The following is a 27,933-nucleotide window of genomic DNA, read 5'->3' on the forward strand; positions in this document are numbered from 1 at the left end:
TATGGTACAAGATCAATAAAGCAGGGGGAATCAAAGTCATCTAATAGGCTTTGTTCTCTGGAATGCGCCTCCCGTACAGAAGGCACGGATTATGATCTGACAGACAAAAATGTTAATAAGATCACATGGTTGATGAGCCTACGCTTCAAGTGTGTACTGACAGATTGTAAATCCGGACCAAAGTATAATGCTGATAATTATACACAGTGTTGTAGATCTGAATTCCATTGCAGCAACCACAACCAAGGTCCAATTTTTATAAAGACGCTTTTATACAAAAATGGTTCGCAGACATAGAATCCTCGTCTAAAGGTCTGTTTTATTCAAAATTAAAAAAAAAAATTATCCCAAAAGAAAATAGAATATGTAATTTATGTCAAGTTGATATCGGAGATGAATTTTACTTTCTTTTCAAATGTCAAAAAAGGGAAATTAAAGCTATTAGAGAAACATATTTTGCTCAGTACTACACCAAATATCCTACCTTTTCTATTGAATATCTGCAGTATCCAAGTTTTAAACAAATTCACAATTTTTCTAAGAAAGATAATGAAATTACTTTAAACATTATACGATTATAACTCTATGTATTTTTATATTTTGTACATGTATATTTTGTGTCCATCTTGTCATGTATATGTCTATGTATATCATTATGTCCTCATGTAACACATTTTCATGTGTCTGAGAGTAACAAATAAAATCTTGAGATAATTCTGCGTTTGCATATTGCGGGTAGGTATCAATTGTGACACCATTATTTTGTCAGCGAAACTCTAGGTTGTTTTCTCTCAAAATTATGAGGTAAAATATAAGGTCATATTCTTGTTTCCCATTTTCATAAATCTGATCTCATTTCTTCTTTATTTGGAAAACAAACTAGTAATAGAATGGGAAAAATAATATTCTTAGTTCATATATAGTTTATCTATCATAGTCCCACTGTTGTTTCAATTTTGAACACTTTTTAGTAATAATCGTATTATAACACCTCGTTTAAAGAGAAAGATATATAATATAGAAGAAAATATTATCCTTTTGAAATAATACTATTTAGCAGTACAGTTTGGGTTTTTTTTGAATTTTTTAAATCTAAAATAAAGAATATGTGTACTGCAGCATTAGAAAATAAATATACATTTTTTTAAGAAGTGCAAGAGTATGGCTTATTCGTGTCGCAATAGTTTTACAGACATATCAACAAACATGATTATTTCAAAAGTTATAATGTTCTGGCTGTATACCCATTGATATATAACCCAGTTGCTAATAGTTTACGGTAGACAAAACTGACCATGCAAATTGCAATATCTCAAATATAAAACTTGAAATACTGTATAGATTGAAATGTGATGAGAGAACAGCCATTTTATTACAACCAATACATAAAGTATCACTTTATTTCTAATTCGCTCATAATTAACATCCACCTTGACAATCAGCACAACACCTGCACAATTGTGTAAGTTTGCAGTTCTACCAGATTAAACTGTTTTGTAGCTGGGCCTAACTGTTCAAAAGGTGATTAGACGAATAACCGTTTAAAAGTAATTTTCAAATCAAGATAAAATAATTTCGGTTGAAGCTGACTTTACACAATTTCACTAATTTCTTGAATACTTCATTCTGTATCCGCACGCCAATTTTAAAGAATGTAAACATTTTCCAACAAACCATAAATGAAAATTTCACTTATCATATGATTAAGTTCATCACCATTTGTACAACCTAACTCTGGTGTTCTATGCTACTAGCCTTTGTGCAGTTAACAATTTTGTTAACTGTAGAATTCCTTCTACATTTATAACATATTAACTGACAATTAATTAACCAGGTGATTCACAGAATCGTGTTTACTTTGTAACACCAAGAGACGTGTTAATACCTCGTACACTTATAGGAATGAAAGCGAGATACGACGGCTGATTGATGTTTTAAGCTTTATACTGACATATCAGTCAGTCCTCGTATGACGAGATAGCTAGGTATCGAAATAGTTTGAACGAGACCAAAGTTTAAAGATATGCTATCTTATCAATAAAAAGCAAGAATGGATAACCTTTATTTATCAATCTGATGTATTGTTGGGATATCCTAAAAAGGCAGATTAGGCCGATGTGTTTTATTTACATAATCACAGCCGATATCAAACATATAATGACCTTAAAGTCACTTTTGTCTGTAATTGGGACATAGATATCTGGCCATAGGTGGTCTATTTTTTTCTCATATCTACGGATGTAATACAATAAGACTCTTTCATTTGTGGATATGAAGGATAGGGATATTCTACCCGAGAATCACAAAATGTGTTCAAACCCGAGGCTTGAAAGAGAAGTTTTCTCTCATACCTCGACGTTTTATTGCATATTTATTACTATGATTTTCGGCCATTTTGAAATGTATTCGAAAAAAAGCGCGACTTCAAGTCAATCCTCCATACATTTCGTGATATTTTCAACGCAAATTCCGTTGTTTGTATCTTTTAAAGTAAGTCCAGTCTAGTTTCCGAGAAAATAGTAATTTTGTTGACGCTGTGACGACATGAGTGTATTGTCCTAGATCAGCCAGTAGTTTTTACCATGCAATACACTCATGAATGTCGCCTGGGGCGTCAACATACTGTAATTACTATTTTTCTATCTACTTTTTACTATTTTCTGGCGAATTTATCTTTTTTACAGAAACTACGCTGGTTTTACTATAAAAAATGCAAACAACAGGATTTTTGTTTAAAATACCGCGCAATTGACTTGCAGTTACATTAACGTCGAGGTGTGATTGAAAAAAGACTCTTTTTATGTGGATGAGAAGGATAGGGATGGTCTACCCCAGGGTTACAAAATGTTGTAAAATCCGAAGCTTGCCGAGAGTTTTACAGCATTTTGTAATACCGAGGGTGTCCTTCATGTCCAAATAAGAAAGAGTATTTTTTCACTCGCACCTCGTTTTGTTACAATTTTACATAATAATATATCTTATAATATTATATTACCCGATCCTTTCAGTTTCGGTTTCCCTGGTATTGTGTATCACTCTAGAACAACTCAATTTGAAACCCATTGACTTAAAAAGATATTACCTAAATACGTCCATTGTCTACAGACGTTATCAGAGGTTAATCTGTAATGGGGTGTCTCTAATGTCTTAAACTAGAACATTGTCTATAATCACTGCCCAACCGCGGATCTTGTCGCTTCCTTTACGATCAATCAGGCGCCATTTCTGTCAATTTGAGAGTAGATTCACTGCTACTTTGTCTATGGATTTCAGTGGTGGAAATGCAAATTGTAGCTTCAAGGTTGAATTCATAGGGAAACCTGTGGATCCTTTATTACATCCTAGGGTTCTCATATCTTCTGTCAACCCTTTATACACCATTGTCGTCCATTCGAATGCGTTATCACAGCATACCTCACATTCAACCATAACCACTTCTTCGTCTGCTGTGACCAGAGAAGATCTAGGCATACGTTTTATTGAATGATGTCTGAGAATACAATCCACCATATTTCTCAGGTGTATGAATTCCTCTTTTTAGTTGATACAGAAGTGTGCCACCATCTCCACTTTTGAATAAAGTTAATGAATGTAAACTCTTTTTGACTGCATGCACTTCTTTGTTCTGTTACTTTAATTTCCTAGACGTCTACAAAATCGCTCAGCACGTTTGTAGAGTGTCTGTTGTACTTTGTTTGCATTGGTGTAGCACGCACACGATTTCCCGGTTGATGGCACAAAGAGCAGTCTGCACTCTCATTCTAGTATAGAATTTGGCAGCGATTAGGTCATGATACCATCCTCGATACACCAGGGGTTCCGATCACTTACGATCTCTACACCACTGGACTATCTCATAGTAAAACTCGAGGCAACATAACAGAACAGGTAATTTAGTCCTTTGATGTACATCAAAACAGTGGTATAACGGTAAACTGCGGTTGACTGTGTTACTTTGAAGTTGTGCCTCACTCACTCTAGTCATCAAAGAAAATCTTTGCAGGCCTGTGTTTGGTTCAGATTGTTTGCCCTGAGCTGCCTCCAGTTTTACTATGAGATAATCCAGGGGTGTAGAGATCGTAAGTGACCGGAAGCCCTGGAGTATCGAGGATGGTCATATACTAACATCAATTGGTTTGGTACTGAACTTGTTAAGGTTCTAGATGCCTGATATCTTACCAAGTTAATCTTCTGTCTGTCGAGCCCAATTTTGTCTATGCTGCACGGACTTACATCTAAGTTTTACAGAACTTGGTGTCACAATGCATCAACTTCCTCTAGAATGCTTTGCTAAATGTTCTTTACAACCTTTTCTCGGTCCTTGGTGTCCTTTACATTTTGTACCGAAAGTGTCTTATGTTTTAGGTAGCTTTCTTTTGCTTATACTGCACTACTTAGATAACGCACCATCTCTGTTCTTTATTCCCGTCTGTCTGTATGTCTCTCTGTCCGGATTTTGTTTACAGATGATAACTTGAGAACAAACTGATAGATTTTTACCAAACTTCACACAATGGTGGCATATGGGAAAATACAATTTGGAATTAAATATATATTGTTCCACAAAACATTTGTTTCCGGGTGATAACTTGAGAAAACTTCAACGGATTTTGATCAAAATTCACATAATGGTAGCATATGGGAAAATACAGCTTGGAATTGAATTTGGGATAAAAAGGTCAACTACAAAGGTCACTGTTACTTAAAATAGATTTTTTCAGAAAACATTAGTTTCAAGACAATCACTTGAGAAAACATCAACATGTTTTGTTCAAACTTCATACAATGGTAACATAGGGGATAACATAGCTTGGGATTGAATTTGGGGTCAAAACGTCAACTACAAAGGTCTTGTTACTAAAAATAGATTGTTTCACAAATTTTAGTTTCCGGATGATAAGTTGGGAACGCATTAACGGAATTTGTTCAAACTTAATACAAAGGTTAAGTAGGGGATAACATAGTTTGGGATTGAGTATGGGGTCAAAAGGTCACTGTTGCTGAAAAAAGTGTTTCACAAATTTTCGTTTCCGGGGGATAATTTGGGATAGAATTTGTTCAAATTTCATACTACGATAGCATAACTAAGCAAAAATAACTGGCCATAGATTAGAAAAATGTAATTGACTGCAGGTGACGTGTGCTTGCAACACTTATTGTAAGCTCTTTTCACAAAATTTAGTTTCCGGACGATAAATTGAGACCATAAACGGAATTTGTTCAAATTTAATACAATGGTAGCATAACTATGCAATAAAAATAACTTGCCATAGGTTAGAAAATGTAATTGGCGGCAGGGGATGCTTGTTGCTTGCAACACTTACTGTAAGCTTATTCATCTATATCACTTGTCTTGCCCTCGCCACCTTTATTTCCTAAACCAATCTCAATTGCTCAGCCAACATTTGTTAAATTTAGACGCAGAGGTACTACTGATCATCTTTGCAAGTACTTACGGGTGATTTAATTTCAGCACCGCTACTGTCATTAAGTATAGTATACATCGCAAGTGGTCATGCCAGACGAGGCAGACATTCATGCTTTGGTGGTAAAACCTTGACATGAACTGACTCGAATATCCAGACTGAAGTCCTGCTTTGCATTGAGTCTCCTGGTTGTGTAAGATTCGTTCAGATCAATATCTCCCAGGGTGCATTGCTGTCCCCATATTTTCACCTCTGTAAACGGCCCAGCGAAATTTCAAGGTTCTTGAAAAAAGTATTTCGGACGCATACTAAATATCGTAAGTTTCCTTTTGTATCATTTTCCTGTAAACGACTGTCAGTTCTGACATAATATAAATTGATCATTCATTATTAAACCAAACAATAATGGATTTTTTTGCGGATACACTAGATTTACTTGTAAGTAGTCACGATTTGCATACTACGTCCGCCGTTAATCTCTTCCAGGGTTCATTGTGGTCCCAACATTCAGATGATCTAAAAAGTAATTTGATCACTTTTTGTTATATTTCTATGAGCCGCTCCTTTCCGTTCAATCTTTCTGTTGTAACCTACATGTGTATAGACAGCATCTACCACGTGCAATGGCAACCACTCTAAAACAACTTAGATTTAAAACTCATTGACGTAGGATATGAGCATTTCCTTTGGATCTTAATTATCTGCATGGTGTTTCTATCATATTTCTGGGGTTTGCATTTCCTCCATATTCATAGGACGCATCACAAATTTTTGCTTTAGATTTTAAATGGACCGACTTCTTTCGAAAAAGTTGAAAAAGACATCTTCCAGACTAAAAAAATACCTTTAAAGTGGAGCAGGTTGCCTTGCCATTCTGCGTCAATTGTAATTAATCCAATGTACAATGCTATCTGTCCCATTAAAACAAAACGATATGATGTTCAATTCATTTATTCAACTTGACAGGCATTCCCTGAAAACTGGTCATGTATTATTCCCATCATTAATCCCCTTTGACTTCAACAGTCTTTATTCAACTGCGCCAACTTCAGCAAAATATTTTCCAAAAATTCATCATTCAAAGAGTCAGATATGTAAAATGTTAATGTTGATCTTTTAATGAAATATGTATGAGGTTGTGTGTGAGTGTGTGTGTCAATATGAAATCTCCAGAATTTGACAGTTTAAATAAATTGTACATATGAAATTTAATAGAAGTTTTGTTATTGGAACACGATATGAAACTATGGGGTACATAAAATGATGACGTCAGCAGTCGATGTTAGTACACACTACTCCTTTTGTCAGCTTTAAAATATAACAATTGACATGTATATTCATATCGTTTGAATCAAATTTAAATCTTCAATACACAACCGGATGTAACTGATGTAAGGAATTATGATGCAAAATTTTCCAGCCAATGAAACTGCTTTCTATAAGAAACATTACCAATTCATATTATATATATATATAGATATACAAGTTAATCTCCCCTGGTTCAAATAAACTGTTTAAATATCCATGTGCAAACCCTTATAATTGTGATAAATACATAAATGTATATAGATATTTACTTTGATTTCTAATAATAAACCCTTTTTCTGTTGGGATTTAACGTTTTATAAATGCCAATATGATATCAATATTGTATAAAAATTTATTTTTTGTGGGGAAGATATTTTGTAATTTTGCAGAACATTGTTGTGCTTATGAAAATTGTGATCTTTTCACAATTCTCCTCTCATGGATCCCTCACTGTTTTAAGAACTGGCTATACTGTGTATCATACATACAGTACTCACATATTCTTACAATTAAAATGCATATGTAAATTAGAACTGATTTGTACTTTTGTCACAAATAAACAACTATATCCACTGAAAAAATATTATAAATAATGATGATCTTACATAGAGTATCAGGACCAAGTATAAATTGCATTCAAACACTCACTAGCACTCATCGAACAGCTCATATATGCTAAAATACTGTACACACATCATTCACATATAAAGCAATGGCAGAATTTACATAAAGCTTTTTTCTCCTATCAAGAACACCAGACAAAAATAACCCCACATATAACAGATAGGCACAAAATATACAATAATAGCTTTGCTAAATGCTGTAAACAAGCATTTTTACATATGCAATCAATTTTTGTGGGTTTTTTCGCAAGTGATTAGACAAACCACCACAAAAAAAAAATTTCAATGACAGGTTTTTTTGGGTTTTTTTTATTTCAAAAGGTATGATTGAACCATGTTCGCTGGTACAACACACACCTAAGTCCCTGTGAAGCTATGTCGTCTATATATGCCATCAGAAACCAAAACAATATTGGTCGTTATATCTTTATGAAATCTGCATGAAAAAGTATGAAAATAAAATAAAAATATGCACATATCCCTCTACATATTGAAGCTTATTAGCACTATAGTATAATACAAGCTTACTGATTTATATAATACAGTAAATATGCCAACAATATATTGTTTATGTTGACTTAGTGTACAATAGGAAGGAAATCTTAGGGACCTCCGTTAATTTTAAAAGCCATCACAAAGATGAAGAAAATCTCAAGCAATGTATTGTCCTTGAGAAATGTAAGGAATAAAATGAGTAAATCTTGGTCTTCAAAATGTTTTATAAAAGTGGAAATTTACTTATAGAAAATATGTTCAACGCCCTCCCCCCACAACAAGGGGAGGTAAGAACTTTTTTTGTTATAAATATCGACCATGCCAATGATTTTCTCTATATTTACTTAAACCAAAATTAAGGGACAAACACGAATTAATTTATAATAAATCCATAATTTTTTTTTTATTATTAAAATTCATACAATTTTTTTTTATAACAAATTTGATTATATCATATATATATTTTCATACTGTGAAATCATTTATTTTCGTTGGGCTCAATTTTCGTGGATTCTAAAATTTTACAATTTCGTTGGCACTTAAATTCGTGGAGGAGACCTTATTTACACATCACTGTTAAAAATACACAGTCGACACTTGTCACCTGTACTGTGTGATCGCTCAACCGGAACTAAGCTCTACCACACAACACACTTACAATCACAAGCTAGAATCGGTACTCAGCCAGTGTTTTTACAGATGTGTCCAACAAACAATTATCGTGTCACATTGATAGATTCATGATATACTCAATCAATTATTTGTTGGTACATGTGGATGAAGTCTATGAAATTCTGAAAACTTATCTTTGTTTGAACAATATGTCCCCGAAATAGATTTTATGTACATGTAGTGAGGTACTAATCATCCTACAATGTATGAACGCATGAACTTACATGACATTGGTATAGGTATATATATTTTCGTGGGGATGTAAATTCGTTGACTTTGGTCAAAAAACGAAATCCACGAAAATTAAACCCCCACGAAAATTAATGATTTCACAGTATATCTCTTTTCAGCATGGCAGTATATCATCTTTAAATATGAAAAACACTACAGAAACTTTGATTTAGGTAAACATGAACAAACAATAACAAGCCTCATAATAATATAACCCAACAATTAAATGCAAGTGGAAATTTAACAAAGAAACAAAATGATGGAACACATTTTTATTTGCATTGTTCTGGATACACATAAAATAACCCTGTTAACTTACTGCTCTCATCTTTTATCACAAGTTCACATTGCAACAAGATTACTTCACGCTTAGTTTTTGCCTCCATTTGGTTATATTTTCCTTGGAGTCATTTGTTATTCAGTTTGTTCAAATGTTCATACTTTTTTGAAGTTGTTCATTAGCAAGTAATAAAAAGCATTCAGTTTAACAATAAGACAAAATAACACAAACAAAAAGAATTAATAATAATATTTAACTTATTAAAATAAGAACATTTTTTTATTTATTACAATGCATTTATAGAAAGATGTTAATCCTAATATATTTAAATTGCAAATGACCAAAAGATATGAGTCAGCCAATCACAGAAAGGTTTTAAAAGTGTTGTCATACATTATGAGCCAAACCCAGGCAGGGTAACATAAAAAGTGTTGTCATTATGATTCAGCCAATCACAGACATGGTTAATAAGATTGTTGTCATACATGGTTTGCTAAGAAAACCTTTGACTTAACTGTTTAAACCAATAAACCTGGTATTTTGTTATGCGAAAAATAAACTCAATGTAGACACATTTATTCAGAAAAATGATTCTAACCTAGATCACACAGCTTCAATATTAATAGTTACACGTCAACCACAAAAATCATTTAGACACAATTACTCAAAATCACTCTTATTTCATCAGAACCTAATTGATCATGTGTAAACAAATTCATCCATAGAAAATATTTTTTAATATATTAAAGAAAAATTGTCAAGATGAAGAACATTAAATATTAATTTTGTGTTACAATGAGGACTTTTTCTTGTGAATGTGCACATGTGATTCACAACAACTGAACTATAATCCATACTGATGCATCTGACAGTACTCATGAATGAGTGTAAAATCAACAGTTCTCAACACATTTTGAGAAAATTAACGACCCTTCTGGGTTGAGTTTGCCGCTCAGTCTATATATATACCATATTGGTATAGTATTCTCCATTATAACCTTACTTCATAATAACAATCTCCATTTGCTTTGTAATATTTTCCATAAATAAATTAAAGTTAAGATAAGGTTGTACATTTGTATATTAATTCTACTTGTTCTCTTCTCAAATGAACATATAAACAATATATGTGTATACATTACACAAAACCTTTTGTTATGAGTTCATGAGCCTTAATTGGTTTTTGTCTTTGGTTTAGAAATGTTTTGTTTCAGCACATAGTTTGTGGCAGGTCAATAGAAAATCACCTATAAATTGTGATAATAAAGCTGACCTAATACTGTACAAAAAGTACAAGCAAGAAAACAGTTTCCAACAGCACTCTTTGAAATGGCACATTGTTTTAACATTCATCAGAGAATCAAAATTTTCAGTAACTTGAAAAACGTATATCAACAAATTTAGATCTGTGATTAAAAGCAAAATAACACAAATATAAATGAAACAGGAATATAGAGACAGGTCAACTTTGGTCATAATGGCAATGATTAAACGCTTAGATATGCTTGGAACAGATTTACATCAGCAAAATAACAGTAACATTAACTTTGAAGAAAATGCAAAATATACCTTATGCAATATGAATTTATATCATACCCTTAAGCTATTTTGTTTTGGAACCCACGCATTTTATATTATACATTGTAACTTTTGTCAACTTTATTTCAAATATATTTTTGCATATGGGTCATTTCTTTGTGATTGTAATGAAAATTTAATACATTTATTGTGAATAGCACATGTAGAATCTCTTACACAGGGAAAAAGTAATTTTAATGATTGTGACAAATATCAAATGAATGGATCAAAGGTAGCAAAATAAAACTCAACCAATCGCTTTTACATATCACTTTATGTTTTCAGTTCTGCAACTTATTCATATACATGTGTAACTAAGGTTAAATAAACCTGCCCTTAAGGTAAATTTTGCAGATCTTTTTTAATTAATCAATATGAAATGACATCATATTGTCTCATAAATCAAACATATTAATCAAACAATAACATTTCTCTTGACACAAGAATAAACAATTTGTGATAATCGTTGAAAGGAAAATATCTTCAACAGTAATGTTAAAAATTGTTCTGGAGTCAGCTAAAAGTGTTTAACTGTTAAGCATAGCACATTAGTTAATTTACATTTACACTTTCCTAGCTGTAAGATTAAAACATGATCACAAGTAAATAATATCTAAAGCTTTATTCTCGGACAAAAATAAATCTCATATGACTTTATGGAAAAATTTACATTATGCAATAAAAACAACTGAGTTTGAGAGCCTTGGCTCAACCTATAGAGATAATGAATGCGAGTGATGCCATTTCCAGATATACAAAATATAAACAAGATAACTGTTGTACTGATCAATGAACAAGTTCGCTTGTCCAATATTCTGTCTTTGCAGATTACAGAGTTACTTCCCTTGCAGATAGGTATCCATTGTGACATCATTATTTTGTGAACTAAATTCACAGTTTTCTCCGAGAAGTATGACATTACACCCGCAAACACACGACGTCACAATCAATACCTACTAACAAGGGCATATTACTCTGTAATATGCAAATACAGAATTAATACAACCACTGAATGTATCAATTTGATATACTGATAAACCTGCATAATGACATTAATTGCTCATAAAAAGGTAAAAAGGTCTGTGGAAGCCTAATCTATGATGTGGTCACCACTATGGAAACAGGCTCTCTTCTATACATTCCAACAAATTTTAACTCAAATATCATGGATGTCGATACAAAAATGATAAAAAATTTCTGACAAATACGAAAATATGAAAAAAAATATGCTAGTTTTTGTGGTATGAAAAATTATAGTAAATGCAAAGTTTTTCACACCTGTGACATGGAACTAAATCTCTAGTACCACCACTTCCAAATCATTTACCAAAATATCTATAACGGAATGACTTTAAGTAACAGACTAAATATCGCTAGGAAGAATTTTTAGCCTGAAAGGATCCATTTGGACCTTTTCCTGAAAATTGCAGGCGACAGGGGTCAAACAATTTACCATAGTTGATTTTAGTGACATACAGCTTCTCTTTTGTGTAAAGTAGCCATGATAAAATTACTACAGGCAAATACTCTCTAAGAATGACTGACTAATTACAAATCAATAAAGTCAACAGACATAGAAGCTAAAGAATTCACTCAATACACTATACACTAGATAGAATTCCAGTCAGCCATAGCCTCAATGAAGAATTCTTTAACCCTCTGTATTCTAATTTCATCTAATATAACTTCAAAAAATATAAATAAGGTGATGCTAACACTAAAACAAACAAATTAAATTTTAATAGTTCGTTAAAACTGAACATTTTTGTCTGATTAATGTAACCAAGGTTTTAATGAGTGAATATTAACTATTATCACATTCAGCTTTATTCCCACCCACGAAAGTTCCTCCTGTTGTTAACATTAATACTCATTTTTTTTATTCTGATTATTTTCGTTTGTCTCCCTTAGCTCGCTTTGTTACTCGTCCACACGTAATACCGACCAAAAATATCATACCTAATACAACTATCATTATGCTAAGAATATAATTTTTTGCTGGAGATATACTGATTTGTTCATAAATTTCTCCAAAACCTTCGGGTGGAGCAACCTGCAATGAACGAAAAATTTTAATATTAGTGAAAAATCAATGTGTTGATCATTTCCAACAGAACCAAATTGAATAAACCTCTAAATTGATGCATCAGGTAACTGATAACACAATGGAGTAATTTCCCCTTATCACAATGGAGTAATTTCCCTTTAAAAACAAACTTCTTGCTTGATGCTATAGGTAAAATAGAGTTACTTTCCCTTAATTAACAATGGAGTAACTTCCCCTTATAAAACAATGTTGTTACTTCCCTTAGATAGCACTATTGAATAAACTTCAAGCATGATGCAAAAAGCAGGTAACTGAATAACATAATGGAGTTACTTCCTCTTATTTATCAATCAATAGTTACCACAATCTCTCTACCACCAACTTTAAGGTTGAATGCAGCAAATAAGTAGTAACACAAGAGGAATTATTTTCTCACTAACTTTTCGAAATATACAATAAGATTTGGTATAATCACCTTTGGATATCCCCCTATTTTTATGAACAAACTGAACAAAGTTAATCCCTGTGTACAATACATACAAACCAATCAGAGGATCAATATTGCAGCAGTAGATACAATGTATTGCTACATCAGTTTAAAACTTACCCTAACAGAAAACTCCCACAAATCTTTACGCTTTGAAAGTAAGTTTCTGCAATCAGCTGACATCCCATCAGGTCGGTCTTCAAGCTCAATTAGTAAGCAGTTCATCTCTGAAATCATAATGTACGACGATGTAAATTTCATGTAAATAAGAAACTTTAATATGTTTGAAGATTTACATAATAAACATAAAATTCCATGAAAATACTGTCATACAGTATATAGTTTTGGTGAGTGTAGAATTTCGCTATTGGCTGTTATTAACTTATTCACAGAATTTTAATTACATGAACCACCACTGTAGCCTTTGAAAGTGTTATTTCAGTAAGATTGATAAATAAAATAATAATTTTTGAAAAATTTGCCAGGTATTGAATTTTGCAATTTTTGGTGAATGAAAGAATTTAGCGAAATAAACCCCCCAACAATTATTAGCAATTATACAACAGTAATTTGCATTTCAAAAGTTTTGGTCTAATAACTAGACCCTACATTTCTACATAAATCAAAATCTATAATCCATTTTTTCTCCAATTTCTTTTACTATATCAATAATCAGCTTTCTCATTATTTTTACTGAATTTAAGAAATTTATAAGGTAACAAAAACCCAATAAATATAAGACAGAGTGAGGATGAACTTACGTCTGCCGTTTCCAGGATTGATGTGGCCACAGTGTTTAGAGAGATCCTGTTGACAGGCGGTATGAAGTAAAGGATCTACTCCTACGTCTATATGAGCTTCCTGGATTGTACGAGCTACTTCCTGTAAAAGAATCCCAACATCCATAATGTAAATCATGGTAGTTTTTAATACAGAATTCAGTTTTTGTCTATGACAAACTGTAAACCAATTTTCTTTCACTTTCAATTTACTTTTGCAATTCCTGCGATGAAAGTAAATTCGGAAAAGTTTATCTCGCTCTTATAGGAACTTTGACAGGAAATGAAAATTACAACATTATAACCCTGGATGCGTTGTAAACGTGTTCGTTATAAACATGTTTTACTATAGTATTTTTTAAAAATGACTCTTTTAGGGAGACTTTGCAGTCAAAAAAACAACCACATGAAATAAATAGAATTCTGCATACAGTCCTATATGAAAGACCCTAACTATACAGTATGGGAGCTATACCTTGGCACATGCTAAGCCATTTTTACTACTTTTGATGACTTTGATGTTCTTTTTCAGACACTCCATCACTGCTCCTTTACCATCTTCTGTCACCACCACTTTGTTTTCACTTTGCAAAGCTCTGTTGTGCTCGTCGGAACAAAACGATTCAATCTAACAAAAAACATCAAAGAACAATTCAATTTTTACGTTCAAGATATATATGAAGCATTGTATTAAGATGTACATTACAATATATTCAGAAATTCTACTGTTAACTAAATATCTTAGCAGTAATGATATTTTAGCACTCTGCACAGGAGACACTTTGTATTAATATATTATGGCGCAAACCACATTACATATGTATAAATTCATCACTGCACTAACTTAGTTTGTACAAAATCAAGTTTGTGTTAAAATTTGATAGCCCCAAAATAAGTATATAAAGAGTATACATTATATATCACCATCATAAATTCATCACTGCACTAACTTAGTTTGTACAAAATCAAGTTTGTGTTAAAATTTGATAGCCCCAAAATAAGTATATAAAGAGTATACACTATATATCACCATCATGGAGAGACTCTAAGAGGTTCAATGGGACTGTTTCACTGACCTTTTCTACATCAAGTCTGTTACAAGTGTAAGTCTTTAGCATTTTTCCTGCATTAAATAATCCTGGAACTTATGTTATATATAAAAGAGATTTATGTCAAGAATTTGAAAGAAAACGCCTCAACATAAATTATTTGCAGACAATAACAGACAACTAACTTTTCACAAAGTTAACCAACTGATGATGGCTGCTTAAATGTTGAACTCACTTGTTCACACAATGGGCATGAAATAACAGTGACACTTACCACACCTTCACAAGCCTTAGCCAAGACAGGATCCTCCAAATAATTTAGGGCTGCATCTTTAATGACATCCTTAATCTCTGCATTACAATCCCTGGACAACCTCTGGGTAACACAAATTACAAGTAATTATTTACCTTGCCTACCTTGCTTTACATATACATAATACTAAAGTCATTTGACAATAAGAACTAGCTATATGTATGTTAGACATTAAGTGCTTGCTAACTACTTCCTAAAAACCTTAATTTCCAGAACGATATGCATCTACATGTATAAGGCTCCTGCGGTGAGATATTTTGCACGTACAAAACTGTAACACCTAATTTATAAATAACCCGCAGATATACATATATACTCACAAGCCTATATTAAATCATCCTCGGCAACAGGTGTACATACTTAGCACTATCGCTCATTATCCCTGTGACTATTACTATTTACGTCCTTGATGCATTTTAATGAATAATTTCCTTTAAATTACATCATCAGAACAATAAATGTGAGATAACTTTGAACTTTGTTTATTGTATTCTTTTTTTTATATAGAAGTTTATTTGTTATCTTATTGATATTGATATGATAGACTTGTTTCGCTGTTCAAAATAGTCGTCCGCTACAGCACTGTCCAGTCTCTGTGCACATGGTGACTTACCTGTGTCATGCTTGAATGCCTTTCTGGGGTAAATCAGATCTAGAGCTCGGGCATCAGAACTGATATTGTATAATGATTTTTATTCTGTTTCTCTTACGCAAGGCTGGGTAATTTTATAAATATTTATTAGAACCGTAGCAAATGCGGTCTATAGTCACTGGGGTTAGTAAGCGATAGTACAACGTAGATGTATACCTAGAACCTAGGATGATGTGAAATAACACTGTAAATGTCTTTGGCTGGTATTAAATATTGACTACATAAACTTGATTCGCATTTTATTGTTCCAGAGGTTTCCAAAGTCGATAAAATGCTTAGAATATCGTGACGATGCAAGAGTTTGTGTGATACGCCGCTTGAAGTTTACAAAAAACTAATGTGTTTAGCACTGTCTAATGTCACTGTTGTTAATTTACAGAATAACATCGCTGACAGGTATCTCTTATTTTTGAAAGGTTGGTGTCACTAAATCACAGCAAAATCTATTAAGTGGTATTAGAAAGTAACTTCCGGTATCACGTGCGTAGTTGGAACCTGCGCATAACGGATGTACACACACTCTACACCCGACCAAAAAAAAAACAATAGGGCGAGAGTACACTCGCCCTAAAAACACATCTCTCTTTTGAATATGATAAAATTTCATGATTTTAGGCTGGTCAGTTAAGGAGTTGTCTTGATTAGATCTAACAAACCAGGATCACAGACTTAGCTTGCAGAGAACTAAAGATGTCTGTAAGAATAAAAGCTTTCCCTGGGTAAATGAACCTGACTGTAAATAGGATATTAAACCAATGCACACTCTACATTTAACCAATCACTTACATTTACAGCAAACTGTTTCCTGAGACAGTTTATCACTTTCCCTTCCAACTCCACATCATTCTTTTCTGACTGCACAAGGTCAAGGCAGAATTTATTGATGTCCAACTTACAGCTTCTCTTTAAGGATGGATTCAGTCTATAATCTATAAAATATAAAAATACATTGCAAAATCTTCACATGAAGGCTACTTTTTAACACAACTACGGTATTTGACATTTTATCCTTATGGAACCCTGATACTCCAGACACTGACAGGCTGGAAAACTATTAGTCTGGATGGAAATGTTAGGGAACAAATTACCGTAATGTTACACTTTGACTAAGAACACAAAATTAGGCAGTCCGGAAAATTCGTAATCCGGACGGTTTAGGCTGGGATGGAAGGTGTTTGTATTATCAAAGGTTCGCTGTATTTAGTTACCAAGTAGGTAATACATCAGTGTAAATGACTAGATCCTTATCTTACCTACACCAAATGTGTTTTTATTTCAATGGATTACATTTGATCTAAATATTATTTTTCAATCTTGACCATTTGTTTCAGCTCTTAATGGCCTTAGATATCGATGGGCTGTAAAGTTAAAACAAACAAAGGATTCTTACCTTGATTTTGAATCACTTGTCTTTTGATGACGAATGCTCTACATTTCCTGTCAAATTCTGCTTCGTCCTTGTGTTTCTGAAGACAATGCATGACTTCACCATTCTCCTGTACGACTGTTTTACAATAAGTCTGAAACATGTCATATACATATCATTAATATTTAGTACATATATCTACAATACACATTCAATGGATAAATTTCACGATAGTAATATTAGGTAAATCAAATCAAAGTGAAAGTAAAGGGCCATACAACTGTGCCATTACTTTCAAATTTTGTTACTTGGTTACAGTAAAGACCCTATTCCCAAGTCATAAGTGGACTGTGATCTAGAAACCACAGCAAGGTCATCCATTTGTAGAAATTGAATAACCTTTCCAACAGCACATTCTCACCACGTCTTCTTTGTTCATAAGAATTAGTTTCATGAATTGTAGCATATTTGTTATTACAACTCTATCTGTGTAACTTCTGTAAATTTGGTTATTTCTGTAAGGAGGGGGAGCAAATAAATACAAACACGTTACTAGGCACTATGTACAAACCTTTATCATTCCAGCACAGGCCTGTTTTAATTTGAAGTCACCAATGTAAACGTCATCTTTCTAAGGTAAAAATAAACAAGAAAATAAAACAGGTATTACAGAGATGGCCAAATCACTCAGTTTGGTGTTAAACATGAATTCAAATAAACTATTTTCTAGTCTTGTAGTTTTCAAGAATTTTTAAACAAATTTTCATCTATTGGACCTTTTTTTTTTTACTTGTAATGGTCAAAATCTTCACGCTTCAAGTCTGTCTTTTCCCTTCATCTAGGGAATGTTAACCATAGAACTCCTGACATAGGCTCTACAATTATAGTCAGTAGTCAGAGCAAAGGAAGGCTAAAGTCAGTTAAAACGGTGTTAACATATCCAGTATAATTTTTTATGACATAGAAAAATAAAATTTCCTTTCAAAATCGCTCAGCATGTGAAAAAGTTTATTCATATTATTTGAATCCTAATATGTCCTCCTGGCTGGCTATGTCTGTGTCGACATTTCCACACAGCCTCACTATCAAAGAGTTATCAATAGAGGTGTACTTTTACCAGGGCTTTTCCATGATTCCAATACGGTAAGCAGAACTGGACCGTCATTTTGATATGTCAGGACTTTTGGAAGACCAATTAGGCTTTTAGAATGGGTTTCTTTGCCCGACTATTCACTTCAAAGGATATTTCAAGGTAATTAACAAATTATCCTGATTGATCATGACCCAGTATTTTTAATAACTGATGCCTAATCATTTCTTTAAATGATCAGGATTTGCTTACCTCTCTCAGAAACACTAGTTTGGAACACTCCGGTCCAAGTTTTTTGGGGTGGTTCTTTAAACATTCTATGGCCTGTATAAGCAATGAAGAAATTGTCCTCATTAAAATGTGCTGGTGTAAAAATATTCAAGTAAAATAGGGTTACAATCATGACAAGAGGCCCAGAGGGCCTGTATCGCTCACCTGGTTTGTAATGCCAAGTAATATTCTGGATACAGGTTCATTGTTTATTTTCTGAAGAAATTTGAATATTTACCTCTAATTCCCCTATTGGGCCCCACCATTCCTGCCCCCTGGGGGTCAGAGCCAAAATTTATACAAGCTCTGTTCCCCTTCCCCCAAGGATGTTTGTGGCCAAATTTGGTTATAATCATTGCAGAACTCTATGACTAGTAGCGATTTATAGGATTTACCTTTATTTCCCCTATTGGGCCCCGCCCCTCCTGCCCCCAGGGGCTCAGAGCCAAAATTTATACAAGTTCTGTTCCCCTTCCCCAAAGAATGTTTGTGGCTAAATTTGGTTACAATCCATGCAGAATTCTATGACTAGTAGCGATTTATAGGATTTACCTTTATTTCCCCTATTGGGCCCCGCCCCTCCTGCCCCCGGGGTGTCAGAGCCAAAATTTATACAAGTTCTGTTCCCTTCCCCAAAGGATGTTTGTGGCCAAATTTGGTCACAATCCATGCAGAACTCTAGGACAAGTAGCGATTTATAGGATTTACCTTTATTTCCCCTATTGGGCCTTGCCCCTCCTGCCCCTGGGGGGTCAGAGCCAAAATTTATACAAGTTCTGTTCCCCTTCCCCAAAGAATGTTTGTGGCTAAATTTGGTTACAATCCATGCAGAATTCTATGACTAGTAGCGATTTTATAGGATTTACCTTTATTTCCCCTATTGGGCCCCGCCCCTCCTGCCCCTGGGGGGTCAGAGCCAAAATTTATACAAGTTCTGTTCCCCTTCCCCAAAGAATGTTTGTGGCTAAATTTGGTTACAATCCATGCAGAATTCTATGACTAGTAGCGATTTATAGGATTTACCTTTATTTCCCCTATTGGGCCCCGCCCCTCCTGCCCCCGGGGGGTCAGAGCCAAAATTTATACAAGTTCTGTTCCCCTTCTCCAAAGAATATTTGTGGTCAAATTTGGTTACAATCCATGCAGAACTCTATGACAAGTAGTGATTTATAGGATTTACCTTTATTTCCCCTATTGGGCTCCGCCCCTCCTGCCCCCAGGGGCTCAGAGCCAAAATTTATACAAGTTCTGTTCACCTTCTCCTAAGGATGTTTGTGGCCAAATTTGGTCACAATCCATGCAGAACTCTAGGACAAGTAGTGATTTATAGGATTTACCTTTATTTCCCCTATTGGGCCCCGCCCCTCCTGCCCCGGGGGTACAGAGCCAAAATTTATACAAGTTCTGTTTCCCTTCCCCAAGGATGTTCGTGGCCAAATTTGGTTACAATCCATGCAGAACTCTATGACTAGTAGCGATTTATAGGATTTACCTTTATTTCCCCTATTGGGCCCCGCCCCTCCTGCCCCCGGGGGGTCAGAGCCAAATTTTATACAAGTTCTGTTCCCCTTCCCCAAAGAATGTTTGTGGCCAAATTTGGTTACAATCCATGAAGAACTCTATGACTAGTAGCGATTTATAGGATTTACCTTTATTTCCTATATTGGGCCCCGCCCCTCCTGCCCCCAGGGGGTCAGAGCCAAAATTTATACAAGTTCTGTTCCCCTTCTCCTAAGGATGTTTGTGGCCAAATTTGGTCACAATCCATGCAGAACTCTAGGACAAGTAGCGATTTATATGATTTATCTTTATTTCCCCTATTGGGCCCCGCCCCTCCTGCCCCCGGGGGCTCAGAGCCAAAATTTAAACAAGTTCTGTTCCCCTTCCCCCAAGGATGCTTGTGGCCAAATTTGGTAACAATCCATGCAGAACTCTATGACTAGTAGCGATTTATAGGATTTACCTTTATTTCCCCTATTGGGCCCCGCGCCCCTCCTGCCCCCAGGGGCTCAGAGCCAAAATTTATACAAGTTCTGTTCCCCTTCCCCCAAGGATGTTTGTGGCCAAATTTGGTCACAATCCATGCAGAACTCTATGACTAGTAGCGATTTAAAGGAAATGTTGACGGACAGACAGACGGACGGACGGACGGACGGACGACGGACGACGGACGCCGCGCCATGGCATAAGCTCACCGGCCCTTCGGGCCAGGTGAGCTAAAAAATTTAAACGATTCAGAGGTTTGAGTTAAACCCTTTCAAACGTTCATTACAGAGACAGTTAAGTGAAGCCAATTTTCATATAATAATTAATAATATAATTAATGTTGCTAAACATTGCATAAAACTAAGGTTTAATATTTCCAATAGGAAATAAAATTTACAAATATCTCTACATGAACTGGACTTATTTAAAGTACACAAAAAGATACTTTTAAGATTAAACCATGCCTATTAAAAGCTAAATAAGAACCATTTGAGTACCAAGTTGTATTTAATTGCTCTGCTGGTGCAGGTCCCAATTATGGCTTAAAGACATTTATTTCTACCTCCATATTTACTTTAGACTAAACTGTCTTAAGAAGATGACTGTACCTTAGCATTGCCATGCTCCACACCTGAACAAACTGTATCTAATTCTTCTCTACATGCCTTCTTTAGCTGTGGGTCAAGGTCAATTTTTTCTCCCTGAAAATATACATACAATGTATACTATTAAAGTTCAAGGTCGATTTTTTCTCCCTGAAAATATACATATACCATAAAAGTTCAAGGTCGATTTTTTCTCCCTGAAAATATACATATACCATTAAAGTTCAAGGTCGATTTTTTCTCCCTGAAAATATACATATACTATAAAAGTTCAAGGTCGATATTTTTCATGAAAATAAACATAAAGTATTAAAGTTCAATTACTCCTACAGAAAAATTATTAACATTACGTACATGGATAGAGTAAATGTATCATAAATTTTGCTGGTAAAGCCAAACGTTTTGCATTCATTTTGCTTTAGACTCTAAATCCCATTAAGAACTTCAAAATTTAGTTATTAGCCTACTACTGACATATCTTTTATATGCTATGTATTTTCTCTGTTTTAAGAGTACTTACCCTTTGAAGAACTTCAAATCTGAGTTGTTTCCGACACACTTTTGATATGCGGTGTTTTCTATCAATAACTGTATCATTTCTCACATGTTCACTCAAGCACGTCACAACCTCGAACCTGGTTTGTGTATACAAAGTAAGATTATCAAACAATCATTATTACTTGTCTACTTTCTTAACAAATTATATTTACAATTCAAGAATTTTTCAGTAATTCAGCAAACGTAATTTTGAGGACAAGTCTTTGTTCAAAATCAAAATGAAATTCTTGTGTTTTAATCTGTATCCAATTCAAGTACAACACAGTAAACTCAGGGTCGTTTCATTCTGAGTATTCTGTTTTGGACTGGTTTCCTGTATCTATAGATATTCACTGGAATTTATGGTAGGACCTCTTGTCTGCTACTAAGGATCAACAGATTATCAATATTTTTTTTAGGAATGCTGTCCTTCCATCCAACCTAGATTTACTAATTCATAATAAATGTAATTCAGTTTAATTACCATTTAATTACCAGATTAGATAGACACTCTGACGGATACTTACTTTGTTTTCCTTCCTTTACAATACATCATCACATTTTCTTTACATGCCTCCTTAAACTTGTGACTAAACCGGAAATCTTGTAATGAAATCTATAGAAACAAAAGCAGATACATCACTTTATAAAAGAAACAGCTAAGTCAAAAAAAGGTAGCTTCCCTACTACAATGAGGCATCATACAGCTTTAAGTCTAAATAAGCATACCATAGTAGACCATATAAGGGCCAAGGGCGCTTAAAAATAGAAAAAACGGAGGGCTCTTAAAGGGCTATAAACTGTCACAAAATTATTGCACAGAGTAAAGCCATTAATCAATTTATAAAAGAAAATCAAACAGAGAACTTACACTGTTTTCATAGTTTTAGTCTGTATTTAAGTTGTGGTAAGTGAAACTGAGGCCTAAAAATGGGGGAGGGGCACTTATTTGGTCAAATACAGTATACAGTTGAACTTATCATGTTTCATGGCCAGTAAAGTAGCAGCTTTAAAACTATGTCATAATAAGGTGACATACCATCCAACTAAGCATTCAAAATGATGCCACAGAGTGTGATAAACCCTGGTCCAACTTACAATCTGGTGATGCTCGACCCCAGCGGCACACTTCTCATCCATTGATGGATCATGTTTATTCTCTATAAGGCAGTCCATCACATCCTCAGCATCTGCATCTTCCTCAATCTCCTAAAATCAACAGGAAATGGAAAAACAACCGTCTTTGAATCTTGCATCTGAAGAGATGGTAGAAACTTAAACACAATGAAAACCTTAGCTCTCTTCTACTTATTTTAAGGTAAGGAGTCTGGTGAATTTGATGAAGAAACAGAGTAAACCTATGGCCTATTCAATTCCATAGTAGAAGTTTGCTAAAGTTGATCTGATTACAGATACATTCCACTTTACCATACTAGCTATTACTTGTATGACTGACAACTTTTACAACAATGGCAGAAAAATCCAAGATAGTGACCTAATAGATCAACGTAATTAGGCAAGTTGTCTGCAAATAAGAACCCACCACCACCACTTTAGAAATTTTAAAATTTCTTGTCTGGGTAAGGTGTCTTAATTGTGAAGAATCAAGAGATAATTACTAACCTCCTTACAAAACTTTTTAATCATTGGCATACAAGACTTCATCACCAAGTTGTCCAGTTCCAGGTAAGTGTCCTGATTTTCTGTGATGTTGCCAACAATTTCCTGGCAGTCATCCTCTAAGTCGTCGTAATTATCCTGAAGGCATGCCAACTCCTGTCAACAAAACACCAAATTATAAAATTATTTGTACTGTTACTCCATGTCCTGAACGGCTGTATCTCCATTTGCCTACTTTTTATAATCTGATAATTGCTGGTATGTTGTGAGAAGGATTATAGTCTATTTCAGAGAAGTATACTAAATGTTACATGTGATTTACCTGTAATTTACCTGAGATTTTCACCTGTGCTACTTACTACATGTACTAGTATCGATGCATTAATTAATATCAGTATATATATAAATATTAATTAATTTTATGATTTTAATAGAATAAAGTTTTCTTAAATGCCATTTTAAAACAAGAGGCCCAGAGGGCCTGTATCGCTCACCTGGTTTTTTGTTAGTAATTATCACAAGACTCTGACAATTAGAAAAATAAGCAAAATTGACTCCCAAAGTTTAATTTTGAATCACAACCATACAATGATGCTATTGATACCATACAAATATGCTATCCAATACATAGGTTCAGAGACAAAGTAATTTATATGAAAATAGTAGCCTAATTGACCTTTTGACCTCGCATCTATTGCCGTCTAAGGCCCCGGGGGTCAGCCCTATCATTTGTACAATTTCAAATCCCAACCCTATATAAGGATGCTACCATTGCACTATAAGTGCTCTTCCATTCTTAGTTGCAGAGAAGAAGTCGTTTATATGGAAATAGCTAAATTGACCCTTTTGACCCCACCCTTCAGGCCCCCGGGGGGTCAGCCCCATCATTTGCAAAATTTTGAATCCAAACCCTATAAGGATGTAACCATTGCATTATGAGCGTAATCCCATGTTAAGTTGCAGAGAAAAAGTCATATATATATGGAAATTGACCACTTTTGACCCCGCCCCTCAGGCCCCCGGGGGGTCAGCCCTATCATTTGCACAATTTTGAATCCCCACACTATAAGGATACTACCATTGTATTATGGGTGCTATACCGTGCTTAGTTTCAGAGAAGAAGTCGTTTAAATGGAAATAGCCAAATTGGCCACTTTCGACCCCGCCCCTCAGGCCCCCTGGGGGTCAGCCCCATCATTTGCACAATTTTGAATCCCCACCCTATAAAGATGCCACCATTGCATTATGGGTGCTATACCATGCTTAGTTTCAGAGAAGAAGTCTTTATATGGAAATAGCCAAATTGGCCCCTTTTGACCCCGCCCCTCAGGCCCCTGGGGGGTCAGCACCATCATTTGTACATTTTTGAATCCCCAACCTATAAAGATACTACCATTGCATTATGAGTGCTATCTCATGCTTAGTTTCAGAGAAGAAGTCGTTTATATGGAAATAGCCAAATTGACCCCATTTGACCCCGCCCCTCAGGCCCCCGGGGGGTCAGCCCCATCATTTGTACAATTTTGAATCCCCACCCTATAAGGATGCTACCATTGCATTATGGGTGCTATCCCATGCTTGGTTTCAGAGAAGAAGTTGTTTATATGGAAATAGCCAAATTGACCCCCTTTTGACTCCACCCCTCAGGCCCCCGGGGGGTCAGCCACATCATTTGTACAATTTTTAATCCCCACCCTATAACGATACTACCATTGCATTATGAGTGCTATCTCATGCTTAGTTTCAGAGAAGAAGTCGTTTATATGGAAATAGCCAAATTGACCACATTTGACCCTGCCCCTCAGGCCCCCGGGGGGTCAGCCCCATCATTTGTACAATTTTGAATCCCCACCCTATAAGGATGCTACCATTGCATTATGGATGCTATCCCATGCTTGGTTTCAGAGAAGAAGTCGTTTATATGGAAATAGCCAAATTGACCCCTTTTGGCCCCGCCCCTCAGGCCCCTGGGGGGTCAGCCCCATCATTTGTACAATTTTGAATCCCCACCCTATAAGGATGCTACCATTGCATTATGGGTGCTATCCCATGCTTGGTTTCAGAGAAGAAGTCGTTTATATGGAAATAGCCAAATTGACCCCATTTGACCCCGCCCCTCAGGCCCCCGGGGGGTCAGCCCCATCATTTGTACAATTTTGAATCCCCACCCTATAAGGATGCTACCATTGCATTATGGATGCTATCCCATGCTTGGTTTCAGAGAAGAAGTCGTTTATATGGAAATAGCCAAATTGACCCCTTTTGGCCCCGCCCCTCAGGCCCCTCGGGGGGTCAGCCCCATCATTTGTACAATTTTGAATCCCCACCCTATAAGGATGCTACCATTGCATTATGGGTGCTATCCCATGCTTGGTTTCAGAGAAGAAGTCGTTTATATGGAAATAGCCAAATTGACTCCCTTTTGGCCCCGCCCCTCAGGCCCCTGGGGGGTCAGCCCCATCATTTGTACAATTTTCAGTTAGTAGCCCATAAGGATGCTACCAGTCAAATTTTGTTGAAATCCGACCAGCGGTTATGGAAGAAGAAGTCGATTGTTGACGGACGGACGGACGGACGGACGACGGACGACGGACGACGGACGACGGACGACGGACGCCCGCCACGGTATGCATAAGCTCACCTTGGTCCTTCGGACCACGGTGAGCTAAAAGAAAATTGAAATAATTTTTAACAGATTTAAAATTTTTTGATTTGAATAGAATTAAAGTTTTAAATCCAATTAAAAAAAAATAACTTAATATGAAAATAAAAAAAAACATTATATACCCATTATCTGTTACAATTTCATTTTTGTTTATATCTTAAGGGCTCACATATCTATGTGCTGCTACAGAAAAGCATTGCAAAGGTTCAAATCTGTAAAAAGTACTTACAAATTAGAATAAACTTTAAAGTTGAACCTTTTAGAATTTTATTTTTTATTTTTCATTTTGATAGTGTATTATGTTATCAAACCTTATGCTTAAAATTCCAATTTGCTTTGCCAATGTTAAACAACAAAACCAAACAAGAAGTCAGTTAATGTCAGTGATTTTATAAATTTCACTTTTTAATCTATGAAGATTTATTTGGTTCCATCAAATCTGTGAATTCAGAATAAGATTTTTTGAAGTTTTTAGCCTATTTGACCCCTTTTGGCCCCGCCCCTCTGGCCCCTGGGGGTCGGCCCGAGGCCTGGACAAATATGGATATGGTGTTAAAATTCTATTTCAGGCTAATAATTCTAACCCAGTTTGACTTATTTCCTATGAAAACAAAGCAAATAATGTTCATAAATGTGTTTTTCCTATATAAACTATAGTAAATTTGACGCCCTACCCAGGGGAAAATCTGAGATCCAAGGGCGATGAAATTCACAATTTTTGTAAAGGGCCTTAAGACATTCCAATCTATGAAGAGTATCAGGTTCCATCAAAGCTGTGAATTCAGAGGAAGGTTTTTGAAGTTTTAGCCTATTTGACCCTTTTTTGGCCCCGCCCCTAAGGCCCCTGGAGGTCAGCCAGGACCAATATGGTTATGACGATAAAATGCTATCTCAGGCTAAACATTCTAACCCAGTTTTACTAATTTCCTATGAAAAATAAGCAAAAAACATTCATATATGTGTTTTTCCCAAATAAACTATAGTTAACTTGACCCCCTCCCCAGGGGGAAAAGATGAGACCCCAGGGTCATATAATTCACAATTTTTGTAAAGGACCTTAAGACCTTTCCATCTATGAAGAGTATTTAATTCTACCAGTTCCAGAACTTTAGAAGAAGATTTTTGAAGTTTTAGCCTATTTGACCCCTTTTGGCTCCGCCCCTAAGGCCCCTGGGAGTCAGTCATGGAAAATTTGTTAATAAAATTCAATGGCCATTTCATAGGGATAATTCTGACAACATTTGACTAATTTTCTATTATAAATGACCAAGTAATGCTCCAAAATGTGTTTTCCACTATATAAACTATAGTAAACTTAACCCCCTCCCCAGGGGGAAACCTGAGACCCCAGGTCATATAATTCACAATTTTTGTAGAGTGCCGTGAGACCTTTCTATCTATGAAGAGTATTTGATTCTACCACATCTGTGAGTGGAGGAGAAGATTTTTGAAATTTTAGTCAATTTTACCCCTTTTGGCCCCTCCCACAGCCCCCTGGGGGGTGGGGGTCATATAATTCACAATTTTGATTGGCCTTATGCCTTAGAAGGTTTGTGCAAAATTTCATTGGTTCAGCGGTTTTTGAGAAGAAGTCGAAAATGTAAATTGTTTACAAACACACGACGGACGACGCACACCGCACGACGACGGACAAAAGGCGATTAGAATAGGTCACTTGAGACTTCGTCTCAGGTGACCTAAAAATCTGTTCATATTCGACAAAAATAAAAGTAAACTATTTCGTGACACCCGGAAATCACAGATTAACACGCGTTTTAACGGGGCGGGAAGTGAACCAAAATTGATCAATTCACTTTTTCGTTACCAAGGCCAAGAACATGTTGCAATTGCTTT

At 35.1% G+C, this 27,933-nt stretch overlaps 1 protein-coding gene across 1 annotated transcript; it reads right to left on the minus strand.

Moving 5' to 3' along the window:
• Positions 1-6,361: 6,361 nt before the first annotated feature.
• Positions 6,362-27,919, minus strand: LOC138316625 (Golgi apparatus protein 1-like). The gene is made up of 16 exons (XM_069258298.1): positions 27,905-27,919; positions 26,056-26,079; positions 23,418-23,570; positions 22,893-23,003; positions 22,322-22,410; positions 21,778-21,892; positions 21,261-21,353; positions 18,649-18,720; positions 17,878-17,937; positions 17,331-17,460; positions 16,727-16,869; positions 15,250-15,351; positions 14,402-14,554; positions 13,909-14,029; positions 13,268-13,374; positions 6,362-12,666 (listed from the first exon to the last, which is right to left on the minus strand). The coding sequence occupies exons 1-16, from the start codon at positions 27,917-27,919 to the stop codon at positions 12,502-12,504; spliced, it is 1,653 nt and encodes a 550-aa protein (XP_069114399.1). The 3' UTR covers positions 6,362-12,501.
• Between the last annotated feature and the right edge of the window lie 14 nt (positions 27,920-27,933).

Source organism: Argopecten irradians, chromosome 2 (assembly GCF_041381155.1).
Source record: "Argopecten irradians isolate NY chromosome 2, Ai_NY, whole genome shotgun sequence".
Classification (NCBI taxonomy): Eukaryota; Metazoa; Mollusca; class Bivalvia; order Pectinida; family Pectinidae; genus Argopecten; species Argopecten irradians.